This window comes from Elgaria multicarinata, chromosome 23, assembly GCF_023053635.1.
Source record: "Elgaria multicarinata webbii isolate HBS135686 ecotype San Diego chromosome 23, rElgMul1.1.pri, whole genome shotgun sequence".
Classification (NCBI taxonomy): domain Eukaryota; kingdom Metazoa; phylum Chordata; class Lepidosauria; order Squamata; family Anguidae; genus Elgaria; species Elgaria multicarinata.
In genome coordinates, this window is record NC_086193.1 from 3,272,504 (window position 1) to 3,299,004 (window position 26,501).

Below are 26,501 nucleotides of genomic sequence, written 5' to 3' on the forward strand. Positions count from 1 at the left end.
TGTTTGCATTCTCTTCCCCTCCTTATTGTTTTACTATGATTTTATTAGATTGTAAGCCTATGTGGCAGGGTCTCGCTATTTACTGTTTTACTCTGTACAGCACCATGTACATTGATGGTGCTATATAAATAAATAAATAAATAATAATAATAATAATAATAATTTTATTATGGGTCCAATAGCCCATAAAAATATTCAAAACAATAAAATGCAAGATGGCATTTTTAAAGTTTAAAACTACTATATATATATATATATATATATATATATATATATATATATATATATATATATATATATATATATATATAAAAAGAATCAAAGCAGCGGTGCGAAGATTGTTAAAATGCAAATATTTTTATTTTCTGCTTTCAAACATTTCGTAATTTGGAGCCTGTCGCTTTAAGGAGTCTTTTTTTTCTTTTAAATCGCTCCTTCCTCCTCCCTATCAGCCCCTCCCTACAATTTTTGCATAATCTCGCGAGAGCTCCGCCTCCCAATCCTCGCGCCAGGGCGTTTTTTTTATTTCAATTTGTGGCGCGCGCCTCAAATGGTCCGCGAGGGCAAACTTTCCCTCAGGTAAGCGGAGGAAGAGCGCAGACAAACTTGCTGAGAGGGAACCGAAGGTTTTTAGGGAGGCGGCCAATGAGCGCTGGCGCCGTTCTGGGGAAGCAGCCAATGGGGAAGCCGAAGCGGGGCAGGAGGCGGCGCTAAGGGGAAAAATGCGGGAGGAGGAGGGGGGGAGGAGAAGTTAGGCTGAGCGGTCACGCTGTGGCATTTTGCCCGTCGACCGGCTCGGAGGGGTCGTTTGAGGCTCGGCTGAGGTGGGGAGGGAAGAGAAATGGGTCCCCCCCCAAGGGCTTGTTGGGAAGAAGGGGTGGAAGGAGAAGCACCGGCAGGGGGGAAGGGAGTCGTTAAAATGGAGTGTGTGGGGGGGGTGTTGTTGACCTATGGAGAGTTCGTGTGGCGAAAGGAAAAATGGGGAGGCCTTCAAGTATGGGGACCCTATTAATTGGGAGGGGTGGGTGATGGGGAGAGAATGGGGGTGCAAACTAGGCAGCTGGGGTTATTGGGAGGGACAAACCCCTGAGAGCTGGGGGGGGTATTGGGGGACAGAAGCCCCTCAGAGCTGGGAACTATTGGGGGACAGAAAACCCTCAGAGCTGGGGGGGGTATTAGGGGACAGAAAACCCTCAGAGCTGGGGGGGTATTAGGGGACAGAAAACCCTCAGAGCTGGGGGGGGTATTAGGGGACAGAAAACCCTCAGAGCTGGGGGGGGGTATTAGGGGACAGAAAACCCTCAGAGCTGGGGGGGGTATTAGGGGACAGAAAACCCTCAGAGCTGGGGGTGGTATTGGGGGACAGAAAACCCTGAAAGCTGGGGTGGTATTGGGGGACAGAAAACCCTCACAGCTGGGGGTGGTATTGGGGGACAGAAAACCCTCAGAGCCGGGGGTGGTATTGGGGGACAGAAACCCCTGAAAGCTGGGGGTGGTATTGGGGGACAGAAAACCCTCAGAGCCGGGGGTGGTATTGGGGGACAGAAAACTCTCAGAGCTGGGGGTGGTATTGGGGGACTGAAGCCCCTCAGAGCCGGGGGTGGTATTGGGGGACAGAAAACCCTCACAGCTGGGGTGGTATTGGGGGACAGAAAACCCTCAGAGCCGGGGGTGGTATTGGGGGACAGAAAACCCTCACAGCTGGGGGTGGTATTGGGGGACAGAAAACCCTCAGAGCTGGGGGTGGTATTGGGGGACAGAAACCCCTGAAAGCTGGGGTGGTATTGGGGGACAGAAAACCCTCAGAGCTGGGGGTGGTATTGGGGGACAGAAAACCCTCAGAGCTGGGGGTGGTATTGGGGGACAGAAAACCCTCACAGCTGGGGGTGGTATTGGGGGACAGAAAACCCTCAGAGCTGGGGGTGGTATTGGGGGACAGAAAACCCTCAGAGCCGGGGGTGGTATTGGGGGACAGAAAACCCTCAGAGCCGGGGGTGGTATTGGGGGACAGAAAACCCTCAGAGCTGGGGGTGGTATTGGGGGACAGAAAACCCTCAGAGCTGGGGGTGGTATTGGGGGACAGAAACCCCTGAAAGCTGGGGGTGGTATTGGGGGACAGAAAACCCTCAGAGCTGGGGGTGGTATTGGGGGACAGAAAACCCTCAGAGCTGGGGGTGGTATTGGGGGACAGAAAACCCTCACAGCTGGGGTGGTATTGGGGGACAGAAAACCCTCAGAGCCGGGGGTGGTATTGGGGGACAGAAAACCCTCACAGCTGGGGTGGTATTGGGGGACAGAAAACCCTCAGAGCCGGGGGTGGTGGTATTGGAGGGATGGTGAGACAAATGGTTGGGGGGAGAAGGGATTGATGGTCCAGTAGGGACCCTTGGGGGCTCAGGGATAAGAATATTGAGGGGGGGGCTTGAGGGTCAGGAAGTGGGGTGGGAGGCTGGGTGAGTGAGGTCTTAGGGGGCTCATAGGTGAGAAAATACAGGGCTGGGAGGATGAGTTGGTAGGCAATGTGTGAGAAGGGGGAGGCCTTAAAATGGCAGAAAAATAAATAAGATGAGCCCAATGCCTTCACTAGATAATAAGAAAATTCTTCTGTTATCTTTTTCTTCGCCACCTAACAGCTTTTAAAAACTTCCTATATTTTAAGGATTCCTGCTTCTATGTAATTAACCTTGTATTAGTGTGATGGGCAGCTTAAAAGTGGTGACAAAGTTGACACCATGAAAATTTAATATACATGTATCTGACCACAATTCCATTTAGAGCTAAAGAGAGAAGCAAAAATAGTACACAGGAAGGGGGGGGGGAATAGATGCCAAGAAAAAGGGCTGAATAATTTGCTGAAAGCCCAACTAATTCATTTTAAAACAATCTTGACTCAGCTGCCCTACCCTTCTATAAAATATTGTTGTAAAGCTGGGAAGGGTTTCTCATTGAAAAGAAATGGATTGGGTGGGAGCGTCCAGAGTGCTATGGAGGAAAAGATGGAGGAAAAGAGGATTGTGCAAGAAGGGTGTGGTGGTCCATGGTTACTTGGGGTTGGCAGGGTTGAGAGAGTTCATGGCGTGAAGTGGCCAAGTGGCAGGGAAACTTTTCAGGTGAGATAGGAGTTTCTGGAATCAGGACACCAGATTAGGGGCAATGGGTGGCAGGAAAAGAGATGTTTATAGGATTTTTTGGGATATATGTCAGGATAGCTTCTGTTGAGGCTATCAAGGATTACGTTGGGGAAATGAGAGGGTTCTCCCCCTTTTGCTCTGGGTTTGGGGCTGGGATGGCGTTTGTACAGGGTGACATATTTCTGGAATTGGGATGGGAAGAGATGGTGGTGTGTCTTCCATTGAGAGGGGATAGGATAGTGGTATTGGAGTGAAAAAAGTTGCAGAATTAAATTTTATTTTAAACTGAGTGGGATAAACCGTTCGAGAGGCAAAGTAAAGTGCAAATGGAGCTTAGGTGGAGATGGGTTGATGAGTGAGTGATGGCGAGGAAAGCATTAAAGGTGGTCTTAAAACCATTTAAAATAAAATTAACAGTATTGGGGCGTTTTGTTTGGGAATAGGATGGGAGACAGTGCCACTAGACTGCAGGGAGAGCTCTTGCATCTCCTTCCCCTTCTGCCCCAACTTCCTTCCCATGTTTGTAATCTGTTGACTGTACTTCTCCTTTCACAGAACTACCACCACAATGTGGATCCAAGTGCGCACCATGGATGGGAAAGAGACCCATCGAGTGGACTCTCTTTCCAAGCTCACCAAGGTGGAAGAACTCCGGCAGAAGATAGACGAAGTATTCAGGGTGGCCCCTGATAGACAAAGACTCTTCTACAGGGGCAAGCAGGTACCCCATCCCCATTTCCCCAATCCTACTATTTCCTACACCTGCTGGAAATTTGTGTGTTGCGTGAAGCAAGGACACCCCCCACAGGGATCTGTATTGGGACCAGTTCTTTTCAACTTGTTCATAAACGATCTGGAATTAGGAGTGAGCAGTGAAGTGGCCAAGTTTGCTGACGACACCAAATTATTTAAGGTTGTTAAAACACAAAAGGATTGTGAAGGGATCTCTCCAAGCTGGGAGAGTGGGCATCCAAATGGCAGGTGTTCAATGTAAGCAAGTGTAAGGTGATGCATGTTGGGGCAAAGCCCCCCAACTTCAAGTATAACCTAATGGGATCTGAGCTGGCGGTGACTGAACAAGAGAGAGATCTTGGGATTGTGGTGGACGGTTCGATGAAAATGTCCACCCAGTATGCAGCTGCTGTAAAGAAGGCAAACTCCATGTTAGGCATTATGAGAAAAGGAATTGAGAATAAAATGGCCAGTATCATACTGCCCTTATACAAATCTATGGCGTGACCACACTTAGAAGACTGTGTACAGTTCTGGTCACCACACCTAAAAAAGGATATTATAGAGCTGGAAAAAGTGTGGAAAAGGGCAACTCAAATGATGAAGGGGCTGGAGCATCTCCCCTAGGAGGGAAGGTTACGTCAGCTGGGATTGTTTAGCTTGGGGAAAAAAGGAGGCTAAGGGGAGACATGATAGAGTTGTCCAAAATGATGCCTGGTGTGGAGAAGGTGGAGACATTTTTCTCCCTGTCTCAAAATACTAGAACCCATTGGGGTGATCCCATGAAGCTGATGGGTGGGACATCCAGGTAAAATAAAAGGAAGGAGTTCTTTATATAACACAGTTAAACTGTGGAACTCACTACCACAAGATGTGGTGATGGCCACCCATTTGGATGGCTTTCAAAGGGGGTTGGATCAATTCCTGGAGGTGAAGGCGATCAATGCCTACTAGCCCTGATGGTTGTGTGCTTTCTCCAGTATTCGAGGCAATAAACTTGTGTGCCCCAGTTGCTGGGGAACATGGGTGGGAGGGCGCTGTTGCACCATGTCCTGCTTGTTCATCCCCGGCCGACGGCTGCTTAGCCACTGTGTGAACAGAGTGCTGGACAAGATGGACCCTTGGTCTGATCCTGCATGGCCCTTCTTATGTTCTTCTGCATATTCCATGTCTCAGTGGAGAAAACAAGGAGGAACTTTAAAAGGGAGGCTGTGTGTTTGCTCCAGCATTTTTAAACCTTTAATGCACAAGTGACTAAGCTTGAGGTCAAGTGCATTGATAAATATAGTTGAATTGAACAGCAGTGTTCTGAAGTTGCACATTGCTACTACGGCTGGATATTGTAACCAGCAAATTGACTCCTTAGCAGACAACGTACTGAGTGCTGCTGATGGTCTTCTTAGCATAGAATGCACTCTTGTGCCTGCAGCGTGGAAGTAACGCAAGGTTTGAACCTGGTGCTTGCTTTTGGGATGTTAATGGCGGCCTAGGATTTGAAAGAAAGAGAAATCTGTAGCAAGGTGGCCAACTTTAGTGAAAGTGTTGTTCAGAATGAATATGGTGATGAAGAGTCTAGCTAGGAGCCTCTTTGGAGAGGTTTGTGTGAATTGACTGAGAAATTTAGAACGCTGTCCATTAAACATGGTTATCTTTTTTGGCGCCAGGTTAAGACCTTCCTCTTCTCCAGGGCATTTAGCAGCATATAACAACAGATGCTGAGTTTGTTTTTAATGGACCCCAGAATAGCTGTTTTTATAAGACTCTGTTTTTATGCTTTTTATGTTTTTAAATGTTGTGTATTTCTTTTAATGTTTACTGTTTTTAACTTTTGTAAACCGCCCAGAGAGCTTCGGCTATGGGGCGGTATATAAATGCAATAAATAAATAAATAAATAAAAAGGAAAAAGAAGCCTGAATTGTACTGCCATCTAGCGACTTTGTGCTGGGGCATGCTCTTGGTTGGTTGATTCTGGCCTTGTTCTTGGAAGTATCTTAAGTACTTGTTGCCTCTGCTGTGGTCCTGCTGAAATTAATGCTCTGATATTAGCTTGGCATTATAGACCATTCTCGCTGTTTCCGTCCTAGTAAATGAGGTTCAAAATGATAGTTATTGACTTGTCATTAAGTAATTGCGTTGCATTTCGTTTCTCTTCCATTATGCCTGCTGGAGTGTTCTGTGCACTTTAATAGCTTGCATTCAGATGTTAAAAAGTTCACTTTAGCTCTCCTGCATCTAAAATGTTAGTGCAGCAATTTCAGGGATGTGTTTGAAATTAGAAGCAAAGTAGCCCTGGTCTGCACAGCAATTAGCAAAACTACTTTGCTCTCATTGGTCTGCCACCTTCGGCAAGGAAATGCAGGGAAGAGTGTTACATGATTGTTCAAGTGTTTTCATTGGTCTGATCCTCAATGCTAACCCGTGGTTTATTTAACCTGTGGTTTGGTTTCTTACCCAGTGTTTGTCTGGTAGACATACGTACAAACTGTGGTATATTTTCTCAATCCCTGGTTGGTTGATTCCCTTCCCCTTCGCCTGCTCCCTTCCTGTATCCTAAATACCTTTGCAGTGCTGTAGTACTGGCATGTGGAGGGGCTATTATTTCTTTATTTATGTTTTACCCCTCTTGCCTCTGTAACCTGGTGAAACAACCCATGAACAACCCACAGTTCTGGGTTCACATGTAACAACAACCTATGGCTAAACCCAGAGTTTGCAAACCAACAACAAACCGCCAGGTTCAAACGCCAAGCTCTCTGTTGGTTATTTAATCCATGTTGAGCGCTGTGTGTGCCAGGTGCCATTTAGAATATTCAACCTCCAATGGGTTTGTGGCATGTTGTCTGAACCTGGCTGTTGGGGGTTATGTGAGGATTGTTTAACCCTTGTATAAGGCCTGATGGCCAGGTTCAGACAGCACACTGCAACCCTATTGGGGGTTGAATATTTAAAATGGCTCATTGTGTGTTAAATAACACGTGTTGAGTCTGGTGTTTCGTGGAAACCAGGTCACCATGGGTTCTCTTCCTGGATTGTTTTGGTTAATAAACCACTGTTTATTAGTGCGGCTGGGTTTGCACAATATGACAAGCCAGAGTTCAGCAACCCATACCATGGGTTAGTTTTATGCAAAAATCATGCCTGTTAGTTGTATTCAGAACTCAGGGTATTGGTTTTTTTTATGTGGTGACTTGGTTCTTGCCTGTCTAGACAACTGCTATTTCCTTAATGATCAGGAGCTTTATCTGGATGTTACAATCTTATGTGCCATCAGGGTTGATGAATAATTGAGTGAGGCGTGTAACTGAGATTGTTTAAGACCTTTAAAAGCGGATTGTTTATAACTTATAGACCTTCTTTTGGGGGTATTTTACATTTGCTCTTCGATCTTTCGACACTGTATTTTTATTCCAATTTTCAGACAATTATTGTCTACCAAAGAGGCTCACAAAAATACAAAAGAGGCCCAGCCCCAGCCATCAGGCTTATAAGTTAAAAACACAAGACACACAAGGGAAGTGGAGGGGAAAGGAAGAGGAGGGAGATTGGTTTTTCAAGGCCAGAGCAAGGTAGACCTGTGAGCAGATCTTTATATCCTGTTTGGGCCAGCCTCATCTTCCCTTGCTGGTCTTTCGGCTGTTGTTCCTTTGTCCAGTGGATGGGGCCAGAGCACTCTTTCCTCTTTCTTCTGCAATCCCTGAGCAATTTGGAGCCGAGTGTTCTTTCTACCAGGGAGAGGGAGGAGAGCTCCTTGTAACTTGCTGCTGCTTATCTGCCTGAAGCTGATGGGTGGGAGGAGAAGGCTATCAAAGACTACTAGCCCTGATGGTTAAGTGCTACCTCCAGTATCTGAGGCAGTAAGCCTGTGTGCACCAGCTGCTGGGGAACATGGGTGGGAGGGTGCTGTTGCACCATGTCCTGCTTTGTTGTTCCCTGGCCGACAGCTGGTTGGCCACCGTGTGAACAGAGCGATGGACTGGATGGACCCTCGGTCTGATCCAGCAGGGCTCTTCTTATGTTCTTATGCCTGATGGGTGAGCCAGGTTGGTTCCCCATTGGCTTGATGTTCCTGGGAAGCGTGGGACTGCAGTGGCCCTTGATCCTGGCTAACCTTGAGTTTGAGATTTAGTGTGTCACATTAGCTGTGCGAAAACATACACGAGGATTTGAAACTTGGCTGGTCTTCTTTAAAGAGGTAATTGAGTAAAGTGGCTGATGTTTTGCTTTGCATTGATCTTTTATTGAGAATGCTACACTAAAACATTTTGTATTTAGAGCTATTTATTTTATTTATTTTATTTAAGGATTTTTATGCTGCCATTCAGCCAAAAAAAGGCTCTCACGGCGGCTTACAAAAGTATTTCTTGACAGTCCCTGCCCACAGGCTTACAATCTAAAAGACATGACACAAAAGGAAAGGGGATTGAGAGGGAGGAGGGGGAAAAGGAAAGCAAACTCAGGCACTACAATCTTAGTTGGAAAGTTCAGCAGTTACAGTTGACAGCAGGAGGGAGGGGGCTCTGAGCTGGAGCTGGACCCAGGCACGGTGGAGAGGTGCCTGGCTGCTGCTTCCTCCCTCACTGGTGGCCTCTGCAGAGAGCTATTTATTATTATTATTATTTATTTATATAGCACCATCAATGTACATGGTGCTATGAGAGTCAGTGTCCAAGGGGAGTGGCAGACACCATAGCCTTATTATATGGAGGGGTGCTTTGGCAGCTGCCTAAGTAAAGGAATTTTAATTGTTGATGAAAACCTATAGATTGATTTGTGGGGGGGGGGCACAGGGTACATATGCCGACTTTTAAGGTGCTGCAGGCGTCTCGCTTTTGCGAAAACAGATCAACATTATTATCTCCATGAAAGTTAAATAGACAGCAAGTCTACTTTTCATGAACTGTATTTCTTTCAAGTTTTAGAGAGAGAATCAAAAGCAAGAGTCCTGCAGCACCATAAATGTCCACATATGTGAGTTGTGTGGGCCAGTCGCATGCCACAAAGTTACACAGGTCCGTGAGAGCTGTTACAATAAATTTGTTAGCCTTTAAGATGCCACCAGACCTTTTAGGTGTTTTTACTTATAATTTTTGGGGTGTTCAAACTTGAACAATACTAGTATTTCTATAGAGTATTTCCAGAGAGCTTCGGCTATTGGGCGGTATAGAAATGCAATAAATAAATGTGCGTCCACCTACAGTAAACCTGCAAGGTAAACTGTTATTAAAATCGTATTCTCCATATAAGGCTCAGGTTCAGAAAACAGCGTGCTTAAGACTGCAGCAGCTGAGATCTGAACTTGTGTTGAACATTGTGTTTGCTTTCTCTCTCTCTCTCTCCCCCCCTCCCCCCTCCCCCCCCCCGTCCCCCTGCCTGTACAGAAGACATTGAAAAGAAACGAAGCATATTTATTGTTGGTGATATTTCTGTAGTTGGTAATAACAGGAGATATGGAGCATGAGTTAGTTCTATGGGTTATAATGAATTCCCAAAGAGCTGAAAAGAGGGGAGCTATATAGAGAATTGTTTTAGGTATATGATAGACTTATTCGTTGAGGCGTTGATTACGCATTGAAAGTTTTTTTGTTGTTCACAGGATTGGAATCAAGCATCTCAGGCTTGGTACAACCAACATTGAGCAACATGTTGCTTTAACTTTGTTTAGAGAAACACTGACATTTATTTATTTTTATTTTATTTATTACATTTTTTATACCGCCCAATAGCCGAAGCTCTCTGGGCGGTTCACAAAAATTAAAACCATCATAAAACAACCAAACAGGTTATTTTGAAAACATGAAAACAAAACTTATGTCAAACCTAGCAATTAAAACTGGGAGCAGACCAGAACATTTGACCTAAATAATGTGGTGTTTTATCTTTCTGGAGCGTGTGAAGCACAGCAATTTAATAAAGTGCTTTTGATAGCTGTTGAATGGCTTTATGAGACAAGTGGTCTTCTCCCAACTCTTTATTTTACAGATGGAAGATGGTCATTCCCTTTTTGATTACAGTGTTGGCTTGAATGATATTGTTCAGCTGCTGGTGAGGCAAAGCCCTGCCCTGCTGCCTCTGGCTAATAAAGAAAAGGACTCTGAACTTTCGGACACGGACTCTGGCTGTGGCTCAGGCCAAAGCGAATCTGATAAAAGCTCTAATAATGGGGAGGGGGCTGTGGAGATGGAGGTGCAACCCAGCACATCGGCTCAGGTTGACTTGGTGGACCCAGGCTTTGGATTCTACAAGGTGAGGCGGCTTGATTTTCAAGTTCAATGCGCTTTTTAGTTCTATGCTCTGTAAGTTCTAACAAAACTGTTGTTAAAAGTGTGTAAGCTTTTATGTCTGGTTGGATACATTGAGGACACATCTATAGTATGGTAAACTGATGGCACCTCTATCTCTGTGGGTGCCACAAGATGGTTGCCTATGCCAGCCATGCCCCACTCCCTTCAGTTCTTCTACTCGAAGAAGCAAACGCAGTTTACCTTTTGACACGGTTCAGTTCCAGGCCAGGCGCACTGAAAGCAACTTTAATGGCTTTCCGTTTTAGATCAATGAGCTGGTCGATGCTCGCGATACGAGCATGGGGGCCTGGTTCGAAGCTCAAGTTGTCAACGTGACCCAGAAAGGAAAAGCAGCCGGCAAGGCAAGTGAGAGCGATGAGGAATGTGATCTGCAAGAGGCCATCCCGGATGAAGACATCATCTATCACGTGAAATATGAAGAGTGAGTGGCTTCTTTTTAATTAAAAATACATAAATAACCTTGTGTCTTTCTGATAGCAGCACTTGTCTGGCAAGCAGCTGGTTCTCGGCATAGCTAAAAGTTATTGGCTTTAGACGTAGACCCTGGCTTCCGCCTGTTCGTCTGCTGTGGCCACCACTGTTGCTTCGCACGCCCCAGCTGCCTTCCCAAGTGTAGAGCTGGAGATGCGAGTGGGGCTTGTCCTGGCACTTGTGTGGTGATCCTTGTCTCCTCCCCAGCAACAAGGTTGGAAGGAAGCTGGTGGGCGATGGTTGGTTTGCCGAGGCATACCGTGTGCTCCTGTTCAACTGAGGCAAGGTCCTTGTCTCCCTTTCCCATGAAATGGCTCATCTGCCATGCAAGGATATTTATTTATTTATTTATTTATTATTTATTTATTTATTACATTTTTATACCGCCCAATAGCCGAAGCTCTCTGGGCGGTTCGCAAAAATTAAAACCATCATAAAACAACCAACAAGTTAAAAATACAAATACAAAATACAATATAAAAAGCACAACCAGGATAAAACCACGCAGCAAAATTGATATAAGGTTAAAATACAGAGTTAAAACAGTATAATTTAAATTTAAGTTAAAATTAAGTGTTAAAATACTGAGTGAATAAAAAGGTCTTCAGCTGGCGACGAAAGGAGTACAGTGTAGGTGCCAGGCGGACCTCTCTGGGGAGCTTGTTCCACAACCGGGGTGCCACAGCGGAGAAAGCCCTCCTCCTAGTAGCCACCTGCCTCACTTCCTTTGGCAGGGGCTCACGGAGAAGGGCCCCTGTAGATGATCTTAAGGTCTGGGTAGGTACATATGGGAGGAGGCGTTCCTTCAAATAACCTGGCCCCAAACCGTTTAGGGCTTTAAATGTCAATACCAGCACTTTGAATCGGGCCCGGACCTGGACTGGCAGCCAATGAAGTTGTAAAAGGATTATGTGTGTGTGTGTGTGAGAGAGAGAGAGAGAGAGAGAAGATGTGCCCTTTTATCGCTGTTTGCATTCCGGTGTTCCTGTTCCTTGCAGGAGCGGTTTGCTCCAGGCGTTTCCTGCACTCTTCTTCAGAAGAGAGTTGCATGCTGGAACATGGTTGCCGCTGTGCCGCCACTCAAGCTGCTACAGCCATGACAATCTGCTCAAGTAACCAGTTGCTAATGGAGGCTGTGCTGGTTTTTGTAATACGGAAAGACGTCCAGCACTAGTTGTGGATGGCTTCGTCTTGTTCTGTGTTAGGAGTCAGCAACTGGAAGTCTCCGGGACAATCTACCTCCCTGGGGAGTGCCGACATGCTCCTAAATGGCAACCTAGAGACCAATGAGGTTGTTACCGGCATCTGTGGCAACAGGATTGCCTGTCAGTCTGCTTTGTTGCTGAGGTATTTACCCAGCATCCTATACTTGGTCCTCCAGGTGCCTTTCAAGGAAAACTAGCTTCTGAGCAGGGATTTTATACCAGGAAACTCACCTGAAAGGCAAGGAAAAGGCTCTTGGTAAACATACCTACTGTTTCCTATAAAACGTGGAATGTGGGCAGACTGAATGCTCCCCGCTGCCAGCAGCGCCTCTTAAATGCCACGATATTAAAGTGTTGAGGCTTTTACTTCTGTGGATTGTATCTGTGGCTTCATGCTAGCAGGGCGCCCTTCTGCCTGCACCTGATTTTTTTATAACCTCCCTAACTGCAGTCTTCCATGCCATAGCCTGCGTTTTTCTAGAGGTTCCCCCAATTTTCAAGAGCCGTTTTGGGCAGGGGTACAGAGGGCTGCGATGCATGGGATATGGACTGACAATACTAGAGTGTCCCGGTTTGTGCAAACAGACCAGGGGTGGGGAACCTTAGGCCTGCAAGCCAAATGTTGTCCTCCTGGTCTTCCCAATCTCTCCCTCTGGGTTTCCCCAGAGTGCCCCATCCCCTTTCCGCCAACCACCAATCGTTTAGTCATTTCCTGATTTTTGTGCAGTTTCTCCCCCCACCCCTATTCTACAAGGTAGAAAAGCCTCTCCAAGGCTTAGTTACAGGCAGTAAGAGCTTTAAAAGATAGTATGCAGATGTGTTTTGTACTTTTGGCCTCACCCTTTGAGTCTTGGCAATGCCCACCACTGGAGTGCAGGTTTGTGCCACAAAGAAATGCTACTTTTGTAGCCGTGTGTGTGTGTGTGTGTGTCCATGCTCTTGAACACTGATCGTGACGAAGTTTGAGAACCTCCCGTTTTAAAAATATCTGATCTTGCGGCTTTTGGGAGAGGGTTTGGAATTTGGACTAGGATTCTTGTCACTTCGAGAATGACCTGAATTTATTGGCTTTCCTCTTCCTTCTCCATTCCAGTCGGCTTTTATATCTAGACTGTGTCTGTGAGCATGAACTGTCTTTTAATATCAGTAAAGGGATTAGATAATGTTAGACAAATTAGGGAGACTGGGGCTGCCTTAGTTTTAGTTGGTTGGATTGATTCCTTGCCTCTGCCCTCCCTCCCCTCTTCAAGCTATCCAGAGAACGGTGTCATTCAGCTGAGCTCCAGAGATGTGCGCGCACGTGCCAGGACGACCCTGAAGTGGGAGGAGCTAGAAATAGGAGACATTGTCATGCTCAATTACAATCCCGATGATCCAAAGGAGAGGGGATTCTGGTACGACGCAGAGATCCTACATAAGCGAGAAACCAGGACGTACAAGGAATTATATGCCAAAATAGTTCTCGGGTAAGTGATGAGCGGGACTCCCCTCCGCCGAGCCTCCCGAGAAATGCCGCTCCGTGCTGCCCTAGCCTTCCTTGTTGCAGTCTGGGATGGGAGGGGGCGCAAGATTTTATTGTATCCATTTCCAGAGGGGTAGCAGTGCTAGTCTGATGTAGCAAAAGGCCAAGAGTTTTGTGATACCTTAAGGAGTTAAAAAAGACAGAAAAAGATTTTTCCAAAGGCTTTTGTGGACACTTGTCCATTTCACGAAAACTTATGCTAAAATAAATCTAGCCACAAGACTTCTTGAAACTTCTACTGTATTTTGCAACAGAATTGGAGCATCCATCAAGCAGCCTCATTTCTGACCATGCCTAAAGGGTTGCATATATTTACCCTTACTTGTTCTCTGTAGCACTGGGGATAAAGGGATTTATGCCACGTGTTAAATCTCCAGTTTTGTCTCTTTTGCATGGCTTGCTCTGATACGCTTCCCTTCTAGGGATACTGGGGACACCTTAAACGATTGCCGAATTACTCTTGTGGACGAGATCTACAAGATTGAAGAACCCGGATGCGCTGTTCCTCTTACCGCTGAAAGCCCGCTAAAAAGTGAGTCCATCGCTTCCATTTACAGTGACTCCCCAACCCCATATTTCACATTGGCGGTCAGGACAAAGCAGTGTCTGAAGCTTGTTGACGGCAAGCTGTTCTCTGTCCCCAGCGGTAGAGCTACACTGCCTCTGAACATGGAAGTTCCATTTAGCTATCATGGCTCGTCGGTGTTGATTGGCCATCTTCTGTGACGTCATCTCATCCTTTTTAAAAAGCCGTCTTAAGCTCTAGTGCCCACTGTCGCATCTTCTGGCAGTAAGTTGGAAGTAGAGAGCCAACCCATCGCCTGTGGTTCACCTTTGGGGGTGTTTGTGTGTGTTTTTATTTTCTTCAGGGCAGAGTGGACCAGTGTGCAAACACTGTAAAGACAACCCTAGCAAAACCTGCCAGATGTGTGCCTGCCATGTGTGTGGAGGTAAAGAGGCTCCTGAGAAACAGCTAATGTGTGATGAGTGTGACATGGCCTTCCACATCTACTGTCTCAGCCCCCCTCTCGGCAGTATACCTGACGATGAGGACTGGTAAGTCACCATGAATGCCTACAGTGAGTCTTAAGGGCATGTGGCCCACATATAGGGCCTGGGAACTACAGCTATTATTATTATTATTATTTATTTATTGATTTATATAGCACCATCAATGTACATGGTGCTGTACAGATAACACAGTAAATAGCAAGAGCCTGCCGCATAGGCTTACAATCTAATAAGTTGTAGTAAACAATAAAGAGGGAAGGAGAATGCAAACAGGCACAGGGAAGTGTAAACAGGCACCGGGTAGGGTGAAGCTAACAGTATAGAGTCAGAACAAACTCAATATTTGAAGGCTATAGGGAAAAGAAAAGTTTTTAGCTGAGTTTTAAAAGCAGAGATTGAGTTGGTAGTTCTCAAGTGTTCTGGAAGAGCGTTCCAGGCGTAAGGGGCAGCGGAAGAAAAAGGACGGAGCCGAGTAAGGGAAGTGGAGGTCCTTGGGCAGGCGAGAAGCATGGCGTCAGAGGAGCGGAGAGCACGAGCGGGGCGATAGTGTGAGATGAGAGAGGAGAGATAGGCAGGAGCTAGACCGTGAAGAGCTTTGAAGGTCAGCAGGAGAAGTTTATATTGGATTGGCTTTTATGCTTAAAAGTTCTAGTCTTGGGGCTGGGGATCAACTCCACCTTGGAAAAATCCCTTTATCCCACCCCCCTTTTCATGGCTGACTACACACACACACGGTCTGTGATGAGGTTCTGGTAACTACTTCTTTCTCTGTTCCATTCCTTCTCAAGCAATCATGTACTGGGGATGATGCCATGACACTGTATCACATCAGACCTGGGTATTTCCTGATGCCGCTAAAGGCAAATGAAGTGCATTTCGAGCAGGGATGGGGAAGGTGTGGCTCTCCAGATGCTGTTGGACTGCAGCTCACCTCAGCCCTACCCAGCAAAGCCAGTGGTTAAGGATGATGAGAGTTGCAGTCCGTCAGCATCTGGAGAGGCACACATTCCCTATCCCTGATGTAGAATCAAAACACTGCTTCCTCTAAAGGTCATTCCAGCAAATTGCGGATCACAAGCTATCAGGGAATTCAAAACGGATGCTTCCACAATGCTCCCCCCCCAAAAAAGGCCCAAAAGAAGGGCTCTCAATTCTGATTTTATATATATATATATATATATATATATATATATATATATATATATTTATTAATAACCCCCTCCAGCACTTGCACATTATGTTTTCCTGTCCTGTTATTTTTATTTTTATTTATTTATTTATCATACTTATACCCCGCTCCTCAGCCAAAAAAGGCTCTCAGAGCGGCTTACACTTAGCAAAAAAGACAGTCCCTGCCCTCAGGCTTACAATCTAATAAAGACATGACACACAAGGAAAAGGAGTCAAGGAGGGAGGGAGGGAGGAGAGAGAGAGAGAGAGAGAGAGAGAGTCCAGCAGGAGCAGGCCCCGATGTTACTTCTGCCTGCTCCTGTCCCCTCGGTCCTTCTTCTTCCCCACAGGGCCAAGATGGCAGTTTGCCCTGTAAAGGGGGGGGGGGGAAGAGTCCAGCAGGAGCAGGCCCCGATGTTACTTCTGCCTGCTCCTGTCCCCTCGGTCCTTCTTCTTTCCCACTTTTCTTGCCATGGACCATGTAGGTTGGGAGTGTGAGCCTGGTTCTGTCCTCCTTCCTTCTTACCCCAAGGGAGCTATTGGTGTGTGTGTGTGTGCGGTGGGCAAGGCCCAAGTGGAAGGAAATGCACACATGTTCCCCACTGAAGGTTCTAGCTTTAATTCCTGGAACCTCCCAACGACTAAATAGGACCCCCACCTCGTCCCTTGGAGAGCTGTGGCCAGTTGATGTTGACAGCCCTGAGCAAGATGGACCCTTTAGCTTGCCAGTTTTGTGCGGCGCGTACGTCCTTAAAAGTGCCAGGTTTTTGCTAAAAGGAGAATTATAGGAGGAATGCTTCTGTTAGCTTCACTGTGCCGTAGCAGTGACTCTCTCTGATTCGGGTACTGCTTCGTATGCTTCGAGCCTTAGGGAACTTCTAACCCGTTGTAAATACTATTTGAAACGGTGGTACGGCTTTTAACAGAATCATTTCTTCCGCTGCAGCTAAAAATGAACTGTGAAACCAAATGCCCCCTTTTAAAAAAAGACAAGGTTTCAAATTCCTCTTCAATCCTTCAGGTATTGCCCGGAATGTCGCAATGACGCGAGCGAGGTAGTTTTGGCTGGTGAGAAGCTGAAAGAAAGCAAAAAGAAATCTAAGATGGCGTCAGCTAACTCATCCTCTCAGCGGGACTGGGGCAAGGTAGGTTTTGCTGTCCTGCAATGCCAAACCCACTATTTATTTATTTATTTATTTATTTATTTTTATTTATTTAAGGATTTTTATGCCGCCATTCAGCCAAAAAAGGCTCTCACGGCGGCTTACAAAAGGATTTCTTGACAGTCCCTGCCCACAGGCTTACAATCTAAAAGACATGACACAAAAGGAAAGGGGATTGGGAGGGAGGAGGAGGAGGGGGGAAAGGAAAGCAAATTCAGGCACTACAATCTTAGTTGCAAAGTTCAGCAGTTATAGTTGACAGCAGGAGGGAGGGGGCTCTGAGCTGGAGCTGGACCCAGGCACGGTGGAGAGGTGCCTGGCTGCTGCTTCCTCCCTCACTGGTGGCCTCTGCAGAGAGCTATGAGAGTCAGTGTCCAAGGGGAGTGGCAGACACCATAGCCTTATTATTTGGAGGGGTGCTTTGGCAGCTGCCTTGTCTGGCAGACTATTGGGCAGCTCAGAGGACAGTTGCCAGTTGGGAGCGCCTTGCTTTGAAAACGTCCACCTCTGAATGACATAGGGCCGGGACGGGGCAGCAGGCCTACCTCTCCCATCATGGAACAGGCACAACTGGCACGACCTGTTGGCTCATTAGAGATGGAATTGCTTCATTAGGGCTTTATAAAGATGATAGGGTGGGAATGAGGCAGTGAATGTGGCTGCCTTTGGAATGTCAAATGTTCCCCTGTGCCCGGTTCACATACAGTGGTCTGTCAGGGGAGAGTTCCAGGTTTGGATGTAATGCTAATGGAGCATCCTGGCTCATTTATCTGCTCACGTTCGCAGGAGGAGCCAAGCGGGAGCCATCGAGGCCTGTGCACTGGCGTGTTGGCTCAGTCACTAACCCCTTGGTTACTGTTGCATGCGAACTGGATCCGCGGGCTAATTTGTTGTAGTTTCTCTGTCATTTTTGGCTTTTCTTTTTTAAAGGGCATGGCATGTGTGGGCCGCACTAGGGAATGTACCATTGTCCCATCAAACCATTATGGACCGATCCCCGGGATTCTAGTTGGGACCATGTGGAAGTTCAGAGTCCAGGTAAGATGCTGTTATCTGGTCCCATTCTTGTTCCAATGTCGGGTGCGTGGGTTTGTGAAAAAGCTCACTGGATGCCAATGGGGAGAAAGTTCCATAAATCTGGAGGGAGAGAGAGCAGAACCTATACAGAGGGGGTGGGAAGTTACTTCTCTTGTAATCATAGTTGCAAGAGATGACAAACTCCGAAGAATGGCAAGTGTGTGTTCTTGGGGTCCCTGCACCTCTTAGCCAGCTGAATTGTGAAGGGCTGTCTCCCCTTTATTGCGTGTGTTGTGCCTTTTATTGTCTACTTGTGCAGCATGCTGTCCAGGCCTCCAAAAGCAAAGGGATGGGTGTAGCTGGAGGAACAGGTGGAACTGTCCTAAACCCATTATCAGTGAAAGCTTTTCCTCTCATGCAGTCCTTCAGTCACGGAATATTTCCATGTGGATTTGCCCGTGCTGAAAATTGTCCGGAGCCAAAGACAAACTTCTGACCTGTGGAATTGGTATTTTTTACATTCAGGTGAGCGAATCTGGTGTCCACAGGCCCCATGTTGCTGGTATCCATGGCAGAAGCAATGATGGAGCCTATTCTTTGGTCCTGGCAGGAGGCTATGAAGATGATGTAGTAAGTGATGTCTGTGTGGTTCCTACTTGTTGACCCCTCTCTTTCTCCTAAGGCCCAACAGTAAGCTGAACATTTGTGTCCTAACAGGACACTTCTTTAAGAAGTAGAGGGATTCTCCCCACATTTCTCCATCGCCTCCAGTCAAACTGTTCCTAAAGCCTAATTCCACAGCACACCATTGCCTTAACCATCCTAGTTTCTGGTTATCCGCTGCTACCTTTTCCTTCTGTCACCTGTTCTCATTCAACAGTCAGTGTTCCTCCCCCCACAGCCCCTGTACGTCTGGCTAAAATTCCCTGAAAGTCAGCAATTCCCCAACTTGTGCTGTGCAAGGAAATCACTGAAAAAGGAGGTTGTGAGCTCAAAACACTCATGAAGGAGGTTGGCCATCTGCATCTTCTACTCTTGCCTCCTTCCAGCGTCCCTTGACTGCATGAGTTGTGGATTAATTGTCCAGCATCTCCTGATGCAGAAAATAAGCAGAATTGCCTCCTCTTGGAATGGGATGCCAATTCTTTTTAAGTTGTCCTTCTGGGCCTGCCAGCTTTGAATTAGGAGTCTGCTCAGAACAGTGACTCATGGAGAAATGCAAGGTGGGCTTCCCTAAGGTGGGGAGAGAGGAGTATTCTTTCACCCTTTAAAGGGAATTGAGGGGGAGTAGTATTCATTCACCCTTTAAAGGGAATTGCTTGGAGTATAAGGAGCGTGTATGGAGAAACATGCCCTGGATATTGGGGACAATGTTCTGAGCTCTCTGAGCACGGGAAGTCTGCAGTGTTGGTGCTTGGTGAATGCAGATAAAAGCACTTCTACAGTAGATATGGTCTACTGTATATTGTTGGCCCTGAGAGATGGTAATAAGAGTCGAGGCCAAGAGCTGTTTAGGGTTACTCTTATCTTTTTATACAGTGGCAAAGCCCCAGAGTATGGCAGAGCTAGAACTAAACAAATCTCTCTTCAAATGTTGCCTGTTTGGGAGGACTTTTATTTATGTATTTATGTATTGCATTTGTATACTGCCCCATAGCTGAAACTCTCTGGGCCGTTCACATAAGATAAAACATTTTGAAAACAATACACACAAATTAAAAACCACAAAAACATACAATATGTGCATACAATTAAAACTACTGTAACAACTTTAGAAACGATGAGCCAGAAAAAACCAGACCCAGGCTCATCACATGTTTGCTAAATGCCAGGGAGAAGAGAAAAGTCTTGGCGCTGAAAAGATGACAGTGTCGGCGCCAGGCGATCAGAGCGTAGTGGTTGAGCCAGGTCATGTACGGACTGGAGAAAATATTTCAGAATTCCTTGGGTGCCATGATAAAAATCTGAAGCATAAATTGCTCAGGTCGGCAAATATCCAAGAGTTTAAGTGCCAACATTGATTTATTCAGGTAACTGGGATCTTTCCAGCCCTGGATTGAATTATGTGAATATATTCCAGGATCACGGGAATTCGTTTACTTACACGGGAAGTGGAGGCCGTGATCTTTCTGGGAACAAGCGTACAGCTGAACAGTCTTGTGATCAAAAGCTTACGAACATGAACAGGTGAGGAGAACAGCATCGCTTCCAAGGGGATTTGCAGACTCTGAAAAATGGTCAAAGCCCAATAAATTAGTCTGATTTTGGCAAGCACACATCTTTTAAAATAGCATTTACTTGAAGTTTATGTTTAGCAGTCTGTCTACAGCAGTGCCTGATGCTGTATTGGCCAGCAGAACATCACTTTTTATCCTTACTTTATGGCTGTCACATTGAAAAGGTCCCTCGGGCAACTGCTTCCCACTCTAGAATATTATTCTCTCTTCTTGGTTACAACGATTTTCTTTCCATGATTTGAAAGTCCTGTTGTCATTTGAACGGCTGAAGAGACATGGTGCCTTCCAGTTTGTTTTAGATATACACTGTGAAGCTACTTGCCTCCTTCAACATGTAGTGGCAGCATCTGAAATTAACTTCTGGCTCTTCTGTGTCTCTTACCTTCATATCGTCTCAAGGATCACTTGAAACAAAGTTCTGATTCCCTGGCACAGTTAAGAACCACAGTAGGTTACCCTGTAGTCTTGACACTCGGTGAACGAAATGGCAGTTGAAAATATGGAGCCCATGTGCTCTTTTCTACTTCCAACGACCGACGCTCTAGGTCTGCCTTTGGTTTACATCTCTCAATTTCCAATTGTTACTGTTACTCATATAAAGAATAGCAGAATTGTTATCTCTGGGTGAGCAGAGTTGATTTCAATAGAGAAACGGCAATTGGACCTGAGACGATGAGCAAAGGGCTGATGATCCGTCTTACGGGCCATATATAAAGGATAAAGTGGTGTTCTGCAGAAGTCACCAGGAGGCATCCACCTCCAATATTTGGTAAACAGCTCATCTCCTCTGTGTTATTCTTGGCGTGTTGGGCTGAGTGTAAACATCAGCAAATAAATCAGCAAATAAATCAGCAAATAAATCAGCAAATAAACATCAGCAAATAACATCAACTTATTTTTGAATATGTGTTGCTGGGAAGAAACACTGGAAGGAGACTGATGCTTTCATGTTCTGCTTGTGGGTTTCTTAGGGGCGTGTGGCTGGGCCATTCAGGATCAGGGTGCTTATCTAGATGGACTTTTGATCTGATCCAGCAGAGTTCTTCCATCGTTGATGCTAACTAACCATCCTCACTTCCATAATATGCAACAGGGGTGGAGAATCAGAATTGATTTGGGGCCGAATTCCCTCCCCCGCCCCCTCTGGCAGGCTGGATTATGTCAGGGTGCAGGCCCCCACCCTGACATCACTGGGGCCCTGCCTTCACTCCTCCTTTGCTTTCCCCGTGTACAGAAAGTGAAAAAGGAACAGATTTTAACTCACTCCAGCACTTTCAGGAACCTGGCTGAGTTCTGGTTTCTGGATTCAGCCAGCTTCTTGGAATCCTGGCTGAGTGCACAGTCAGCTTTGCTGCTCCTGACTTTTCTCTCTTCTGAGGAGTCGGGGCCTTACCCAAGGCCTCATGAACCGGCCTGGTGGACCAGAGTTTCTTCATCCCTCATCTAGCCCATCCAAAGTTTGATTTTTTCCATGCAGCCCCACCAACATGTCCTTCTTTTGTTTGATTCCTGCAGGGCTTTGGCCTTGAACTGTAGTGCTCCAATCAGCGATAAAGACGGTGCAGAGGCGAAGGACTGGAGAGCTGGGAAGCCAGTGAGGGTGGTGCGGAGCGTGAAGGGGGGCCGTTACAGCAAATACGCCCCCAAGGAAGGGAACCGATACGATGGCATATATAAGGCAAGGAAACATCAGATGTGTTGATACAGACAGGTTTAACGTGAAGCGGCCTCAGAGCTTTGAGAAAGGAAGGGAATCCTTTCCCCTGCCAAGGCTACTGTCAGAGAAGCCTCATTTGACATTTCAAGCTCTCTATCCATTTCCTTTTTAAAGGTGGCTAAATATTGGCCTGAAACTGGGAAATCCGGCTTCTTAGTGTGGCGCTACTTGCTCAGGAGAGACGATGAGGAGCCAGCCCCTTGGACCAAGGAAGGGAAGGACAGGGTGAAGAAACATGGGCTGACCATGCAGGTGAGCCACGTTGTGGGGAGCTGGGTTGGACAGCTTCTGAGTGGAGCAGGAGGACAGTGATGCTGGCATGCCTACTAACAGCTAGGCGCTCTGCCTGTCTCTTGTGCTGACCATTTTAGAAATGCAGGGTTACACAGTGTTTCTTGCCACTTAAAACAACTTTGCTTCAGTGCCCATGCTGCTCAGCTGCACATTTTGTAGTCTTGCAAATAGCTGTTTAAATGATGTGCTTTCATTACCCTAAGTTGAAGCCTTTAGCTTTTAAGTGGGACATCTTTTTCCCATTCAGTTAAGCAGGCGAGAAACTGCCCAAATAGTTACTTTTATTGAATAGCTATTGTGTTTAAAAAGAAAAGTAGAGAGGTATTTGCCAGTATCCCTTTTACCACAAGAGCTACAGTGGCTAGGTTTTAATTGCAGACGATTTACACTGTTATTATTATTATTATTATTATTAATTTATATAGCACCATCAGTGTACATGGTGCTGTACAGAGTAAAATAGTAAATAGCAAGACCCTGCCGCATAGGCTTACAATCTAATAAAATCATAGTAAAACAATAAGGAGGGGAAGAGAATGCAAACAGGTACAGGGTAGGGTAAGTAATATTCAAAAAGCAGGTTGAGGCTGCCTTGGCAATACACTTGTCTGGTCCCCGTACATCTCCCATTGTTGTAGAGTGCCGAGTATTAGTTCTTGATGCTGGTAGCTGCAAGAGTAGTGCAGCGATCACTGGATTTAGATCACGCACCCCAACAATTTGTGGCAGGAGAAAAGGAACTTCAGAGCAGTCCTGCTAGATCAGACTAAGATTTATCCAATAGCGATGTGTTTTTGGAGGGTTATGCTGCAGCCAACGTTTTTTGCATCCCCAATTTAGTATCCTGAGGGGTATCTGGAAGCTGTTGCAAACAAAGAAAATGGCAAAAAACCAGAAAATGTTGAAACTCCAGGAAAAGGGAAGAGGAAAAGGAAATCTGGTAGGTTCCCTTTGTCGAATGGACTTGTCTCTTGCTTTTATTCTCTCCCGCCCCACCCGGCTTCACGGAAGAAAATCCTGTATGATTGTTCTCTTTCCCAGGAAATGAAAGGGACCACAGTGTCTCTCCTGCTGGCACGCCAAAGAGGACTAAAGTGGCCACCTACAAGCTCACACCGCAGCAGAAGTCTCTTATTAAAGACGATGAAGCCAATGCAAAGCTGTGGAATGAAGCCCTAGAAGCCCTTAAGGATGGACCGGTGAGTGTGGGGCGGGATAGGCGAAGGTGCTGTGATGCGCTGACTGCTGGCGCTCCGTGTGGCTCGCACGGTACGTGAACTCTGGTCTGCACAAGCGGCGGAATCAGGTGGTTGATTTCGTAAGGGAATAGATGCGCCTCGACTAATCTGGACTGTAGGTAGGAGGCAGCATTACTGAAAGGATTCCCTTCTTTAAAAAAGAACGAAACTAAATGCAAGCTCCCTAGCAACAAAGCTGCTATAATGGATGTGGTTTCTACATTGTGGTGGAAGGTCAACAAAGAAGAGGCAAGGGAGGCCAGCCTCTCTGGGCAAGAAGTCCCAGAATGTAGGCATCATCCAGAAAAAAGACTTCACAAGAGGGACCCTGTTGTTGATCTTTATATGCAGGCAGGCTCACGTGGGGGAAAAGCAGTATTTCAGGTATCCGTGTCCAGAATTTTATAGGTCTTTAAAGTTTGTGAATAGTGGCTGAGTTGGCCCTGGAAACGAACTGGAAGCCAGGGCATTTTCAATAGCGGCGGGACATGCTCCTGATACCTGGCTCTCGTGCGTGGAAATGTCTGGGGCTCCCTTCCAAGGCAGCCCACAGGGGAGCGCATTGTAGTAGTACAGTTGTGATGTAACTAAGGTGTGCGGCGCCGCAGCCAGATCTGCCTTCTCGGGGAAGTGTTCGGCTGGCACCACATGTTTCTGGCAGTGGGAATAAGTGGAGAACAGGAACAGCTGTACAATGACTGCTCACAATTCTATCCCACGGCAGAAATTCTTGAACAAAGTGGAAGAAACCTTTCTGTGCATTTGCTGTCAGGAGGTGGTGTTTCGGCCAGTCACAACGGTGTGCCAGCACAACGTATGCAAGGTGGGTAGTTTTGTCTACCTTCATTACTGCGCCCATTGCCGGGTCTGCTTTCCTAGAATTGTAAGTACCTGAAATCTGCTGTGGGGGTGGCAGCGGCGGGGATTGTCCGAGGGGAGACCTGGTTTCACCAATCTGCAGCGCTTAGAACACAAGTTTTACTGCAATGAGAGTGTATCGCATAAACGTAACACTCAAAAGAGCTTCGGCAGAAATGTTAATGGTTGGTCTGACAGATCTAAGAGAAAGCCCGTCTCCTACAACATTATCTTTAAGATCAGTCTTTAAGATCAGTCTTTTTCACTGTCTAGCTCCTTCCTATCTCTCCTCTCTCATCTCACACCATTGCCCCGCTCGTGCTCTTCGCTCCTCTGACGCCATGTTTCTCGTCTCCCCAAGGGTCTCTCCTTCCCTTGCTCGGCTTCGTCCATTTTCTTCGGCTGCCCCTTACGCCTGGAACGCTCTTCCAGAACATTTGAGAACTACAAGTTCAACCTCAGCTTTTAAAGCTCAGCTAAAAACTTTTCTTTTTCCTAAAGCTTTTAAAACCTGATTTTGTTCTGACTTTATACTGTTAGTTTTACCCTACCCAGTGCCTGTTTACCCTACCCAGTGCCTGTTTATCCTACCCTGTGCCTGTTTACCCTACCCAGTGCCTGTTTACCCTACCCTGTGCCTGTTTACCCTACCCTGTGCCTGTTTGCATTCTCTTCCCCTCCTTATTGTTTTATTATGATTTTATTAGAATGTAAGCCTATGCGGCAGGGTCTTGCTATTTACTGTTTTACTCTGTACAGCACCATGTACATTGATGGTGCTATATAAATAAATGATGATGATGATGATAATAATAATAATAATAATAAGGCTCTCTTAAGCTCACCATCGCTGTGCTGAGCTTAAGCTTGTTTGTGGGTTTGCTATTTTTATTCGGGGGTCATATCTGTAATAGCTTTAAACTTAGTTCGTTGTGCTCTTGGGAGGCGGGAGAGCGCAGAATGAACGTTTCATATTGGTGAGTACTTGTGTCTTAATGCCGTGCTGCCTCACCCCCTCATTCTTCTGCAAATCCTAGTCTGCTAGTCTGTTTCCTAGCAAAATCAGGCGTTTCAAGAGTTTCAAAAGCCATGGCTTTCTAGATTCCCTGTGTGTGAGGAACCATTGCACTTGAATTTTAAGCGGGTGGGTGATGGCACTGTTACGCTTGCAAGCGCTGCCGTGAGACTTAACTTCTGTCTTGCTTTCTTCCAGGCCTGCCTGGATAGATCCTTCCGAGCAGAAGTTTACAGCTGCCCAGCGTGCCGTTACGATCTTGGCAAAAACTATACGATGCAAGTGAACCAACCCCTACAGAGTCTTCTAAATCAGCTCTTCCCAGGCTACGGCAGTGGACGGTGATTCCAAAAAGCACTTCTAATTTCCATAAAAATGTTTTGTCCCCGCACAAAAAAAACTAAAAAAAACTAAAAAGAAAACTTTATGGGATTTTGGTGGGGCTTTATTTAAATAAATAGCCTTTTCAGAAAAGCTTCGGTCCCTGTTGTCCCCTCTCCTCTGAAAATGATGGCCCTGTTTGCACGTAATGACACCCCATGGGTTGTTGGGACAGCATGGGAGTGAGTAACCTGCCGCTCTCTGCTTATGGTTTGCATCTGGTTTAGAAAACAATCCAGGAACACCTGTTCCTGGGTTGTTTGGTGTGACATACGAACCCAGAATTCTGGGTTGTTTAGGGGAAATAACCCAGAGCTTCGTTGTTGGGTTAAAACCCTCCACAACCCAGAGTGTTTTCCCCTTCAATAATCAGAGCACTGAGTTTGCTTGTCACCGAAAACAACCCAGAAATGGTGTTCCTGGTTTTTCTTTCTTTCAAATAAGCTGGTGGGCAGCTAACTTGCTCCTGCATGGCCTTGACCAGCCACAGGTTAATGTATAGCTGGTTGTTACATGCAAACCAGGTCTTTTGAGGAATCTGCTTGTGTAATTTTGAGGTAGTGCTTGCATTTCATTTCTAATTAAACTAACAAAAAAAACCTTGGCAAGAGCACAGGTTGTAGGAATTACAAGTCGCTTGTTGTAAACGCGCTACCAAATTTGACAGAATTTCAGATCCCAATGGAGTGGTATCCTTTTTTTTCCTTCAAAACGACAGCAAAAACCAGCAAACCCTACTTTTATGTGTTGGTTGCTAGAACAATCTCCTGAAGGTTGATTTGGGTCATAGGTTTGATGCGTTTTAATTTGTTTGTTGCAGCCTTTTTAATGTTTATGTTCAGTGAGGTTCTCTGCTTAGGAGCTACCACACAGGTTTGAGAACCCTAGTTCTAGGTCTTGTCAATTCTGACGAAAATCCTTAGTTACCTATTGCTTGCTTTCAGGGCCCGTGTATAAAGTTACTACCTCAGTCTCTGCTTTTGCCAGCCAGGTGCTGCCTCCTACTCGTAGTGCCATATGGGGGGAAAAATAAATA

At 46.2% G+C, this 26,501-nt stretch overlaps 1 protein-coding gene across 1 annotated transcript; it reads left to right on the forward strand.

Moving 5' to 3' along the window:
• The first annotated feature begins 783 nt into the window (after positions 1–783).
• UHRF1 (ubiquitin like with PHD and ring finger domains 1) lies at positions 784–25,818 on the forward strand. Its single transcript, XM_063147039.1, has 17 exons — positions 784–824; positions 3,687–3,852; positions 9,844–10,107; positions 10,412–10,587; positions 13,093–13,308; positions 13,787–13,896; positions 14,234–14,420; positions 16,567–16,690; positions 17,639–17,746; positions 18,251–18,355; positions 19,806–19,912; positions 21,478–21,640; positions 21,794–21,931; positions 22,814–22,913; positions 23,015–23,172; positions 23,936–24,034; positions 25,283–25,818. The coding sequence occupies exons 2-17, from the start codon at positions 3,700–3,702 to the stop codon at positions 25,427–25,429; spliced, it is 2,355 nt and encodes a 784-aa protein (XP_063003109.1). The 5' UTR covers positions 784–824; positions 3,687–3,699; the 3' UTR covers positions 25,430–25,818.
• The last annotated feature ends 683 nt before the right edge of the window (positions 25,819–26,501 follow it).

Excerpts from the sequence above, each read along its gene's own strand:
- UHRF1 (XM_063147039.1), top strand. The coding sequence starts at position 3,700 with ATGTGGATCCAAGTGCGCACCATGGATGGGAAAGAGACCCATCGAGTG. Across the intron at positions 10,108-10,411 it reads CAGGCTTTGGATTCTACAAG|ATCAATGAGCTGGTCGATGC; the intron begins GTGAGGCGGCTT and ends TTTCCGTTTTAG. Across the intron at positions 17,747-18,250 it reads TGTGGAAGTTCAGAGTCCAG|GTGAGCGAATCTGGTGTCCA; the intron begins GTAAGATGCTGT and ends TTTTACATTCAG.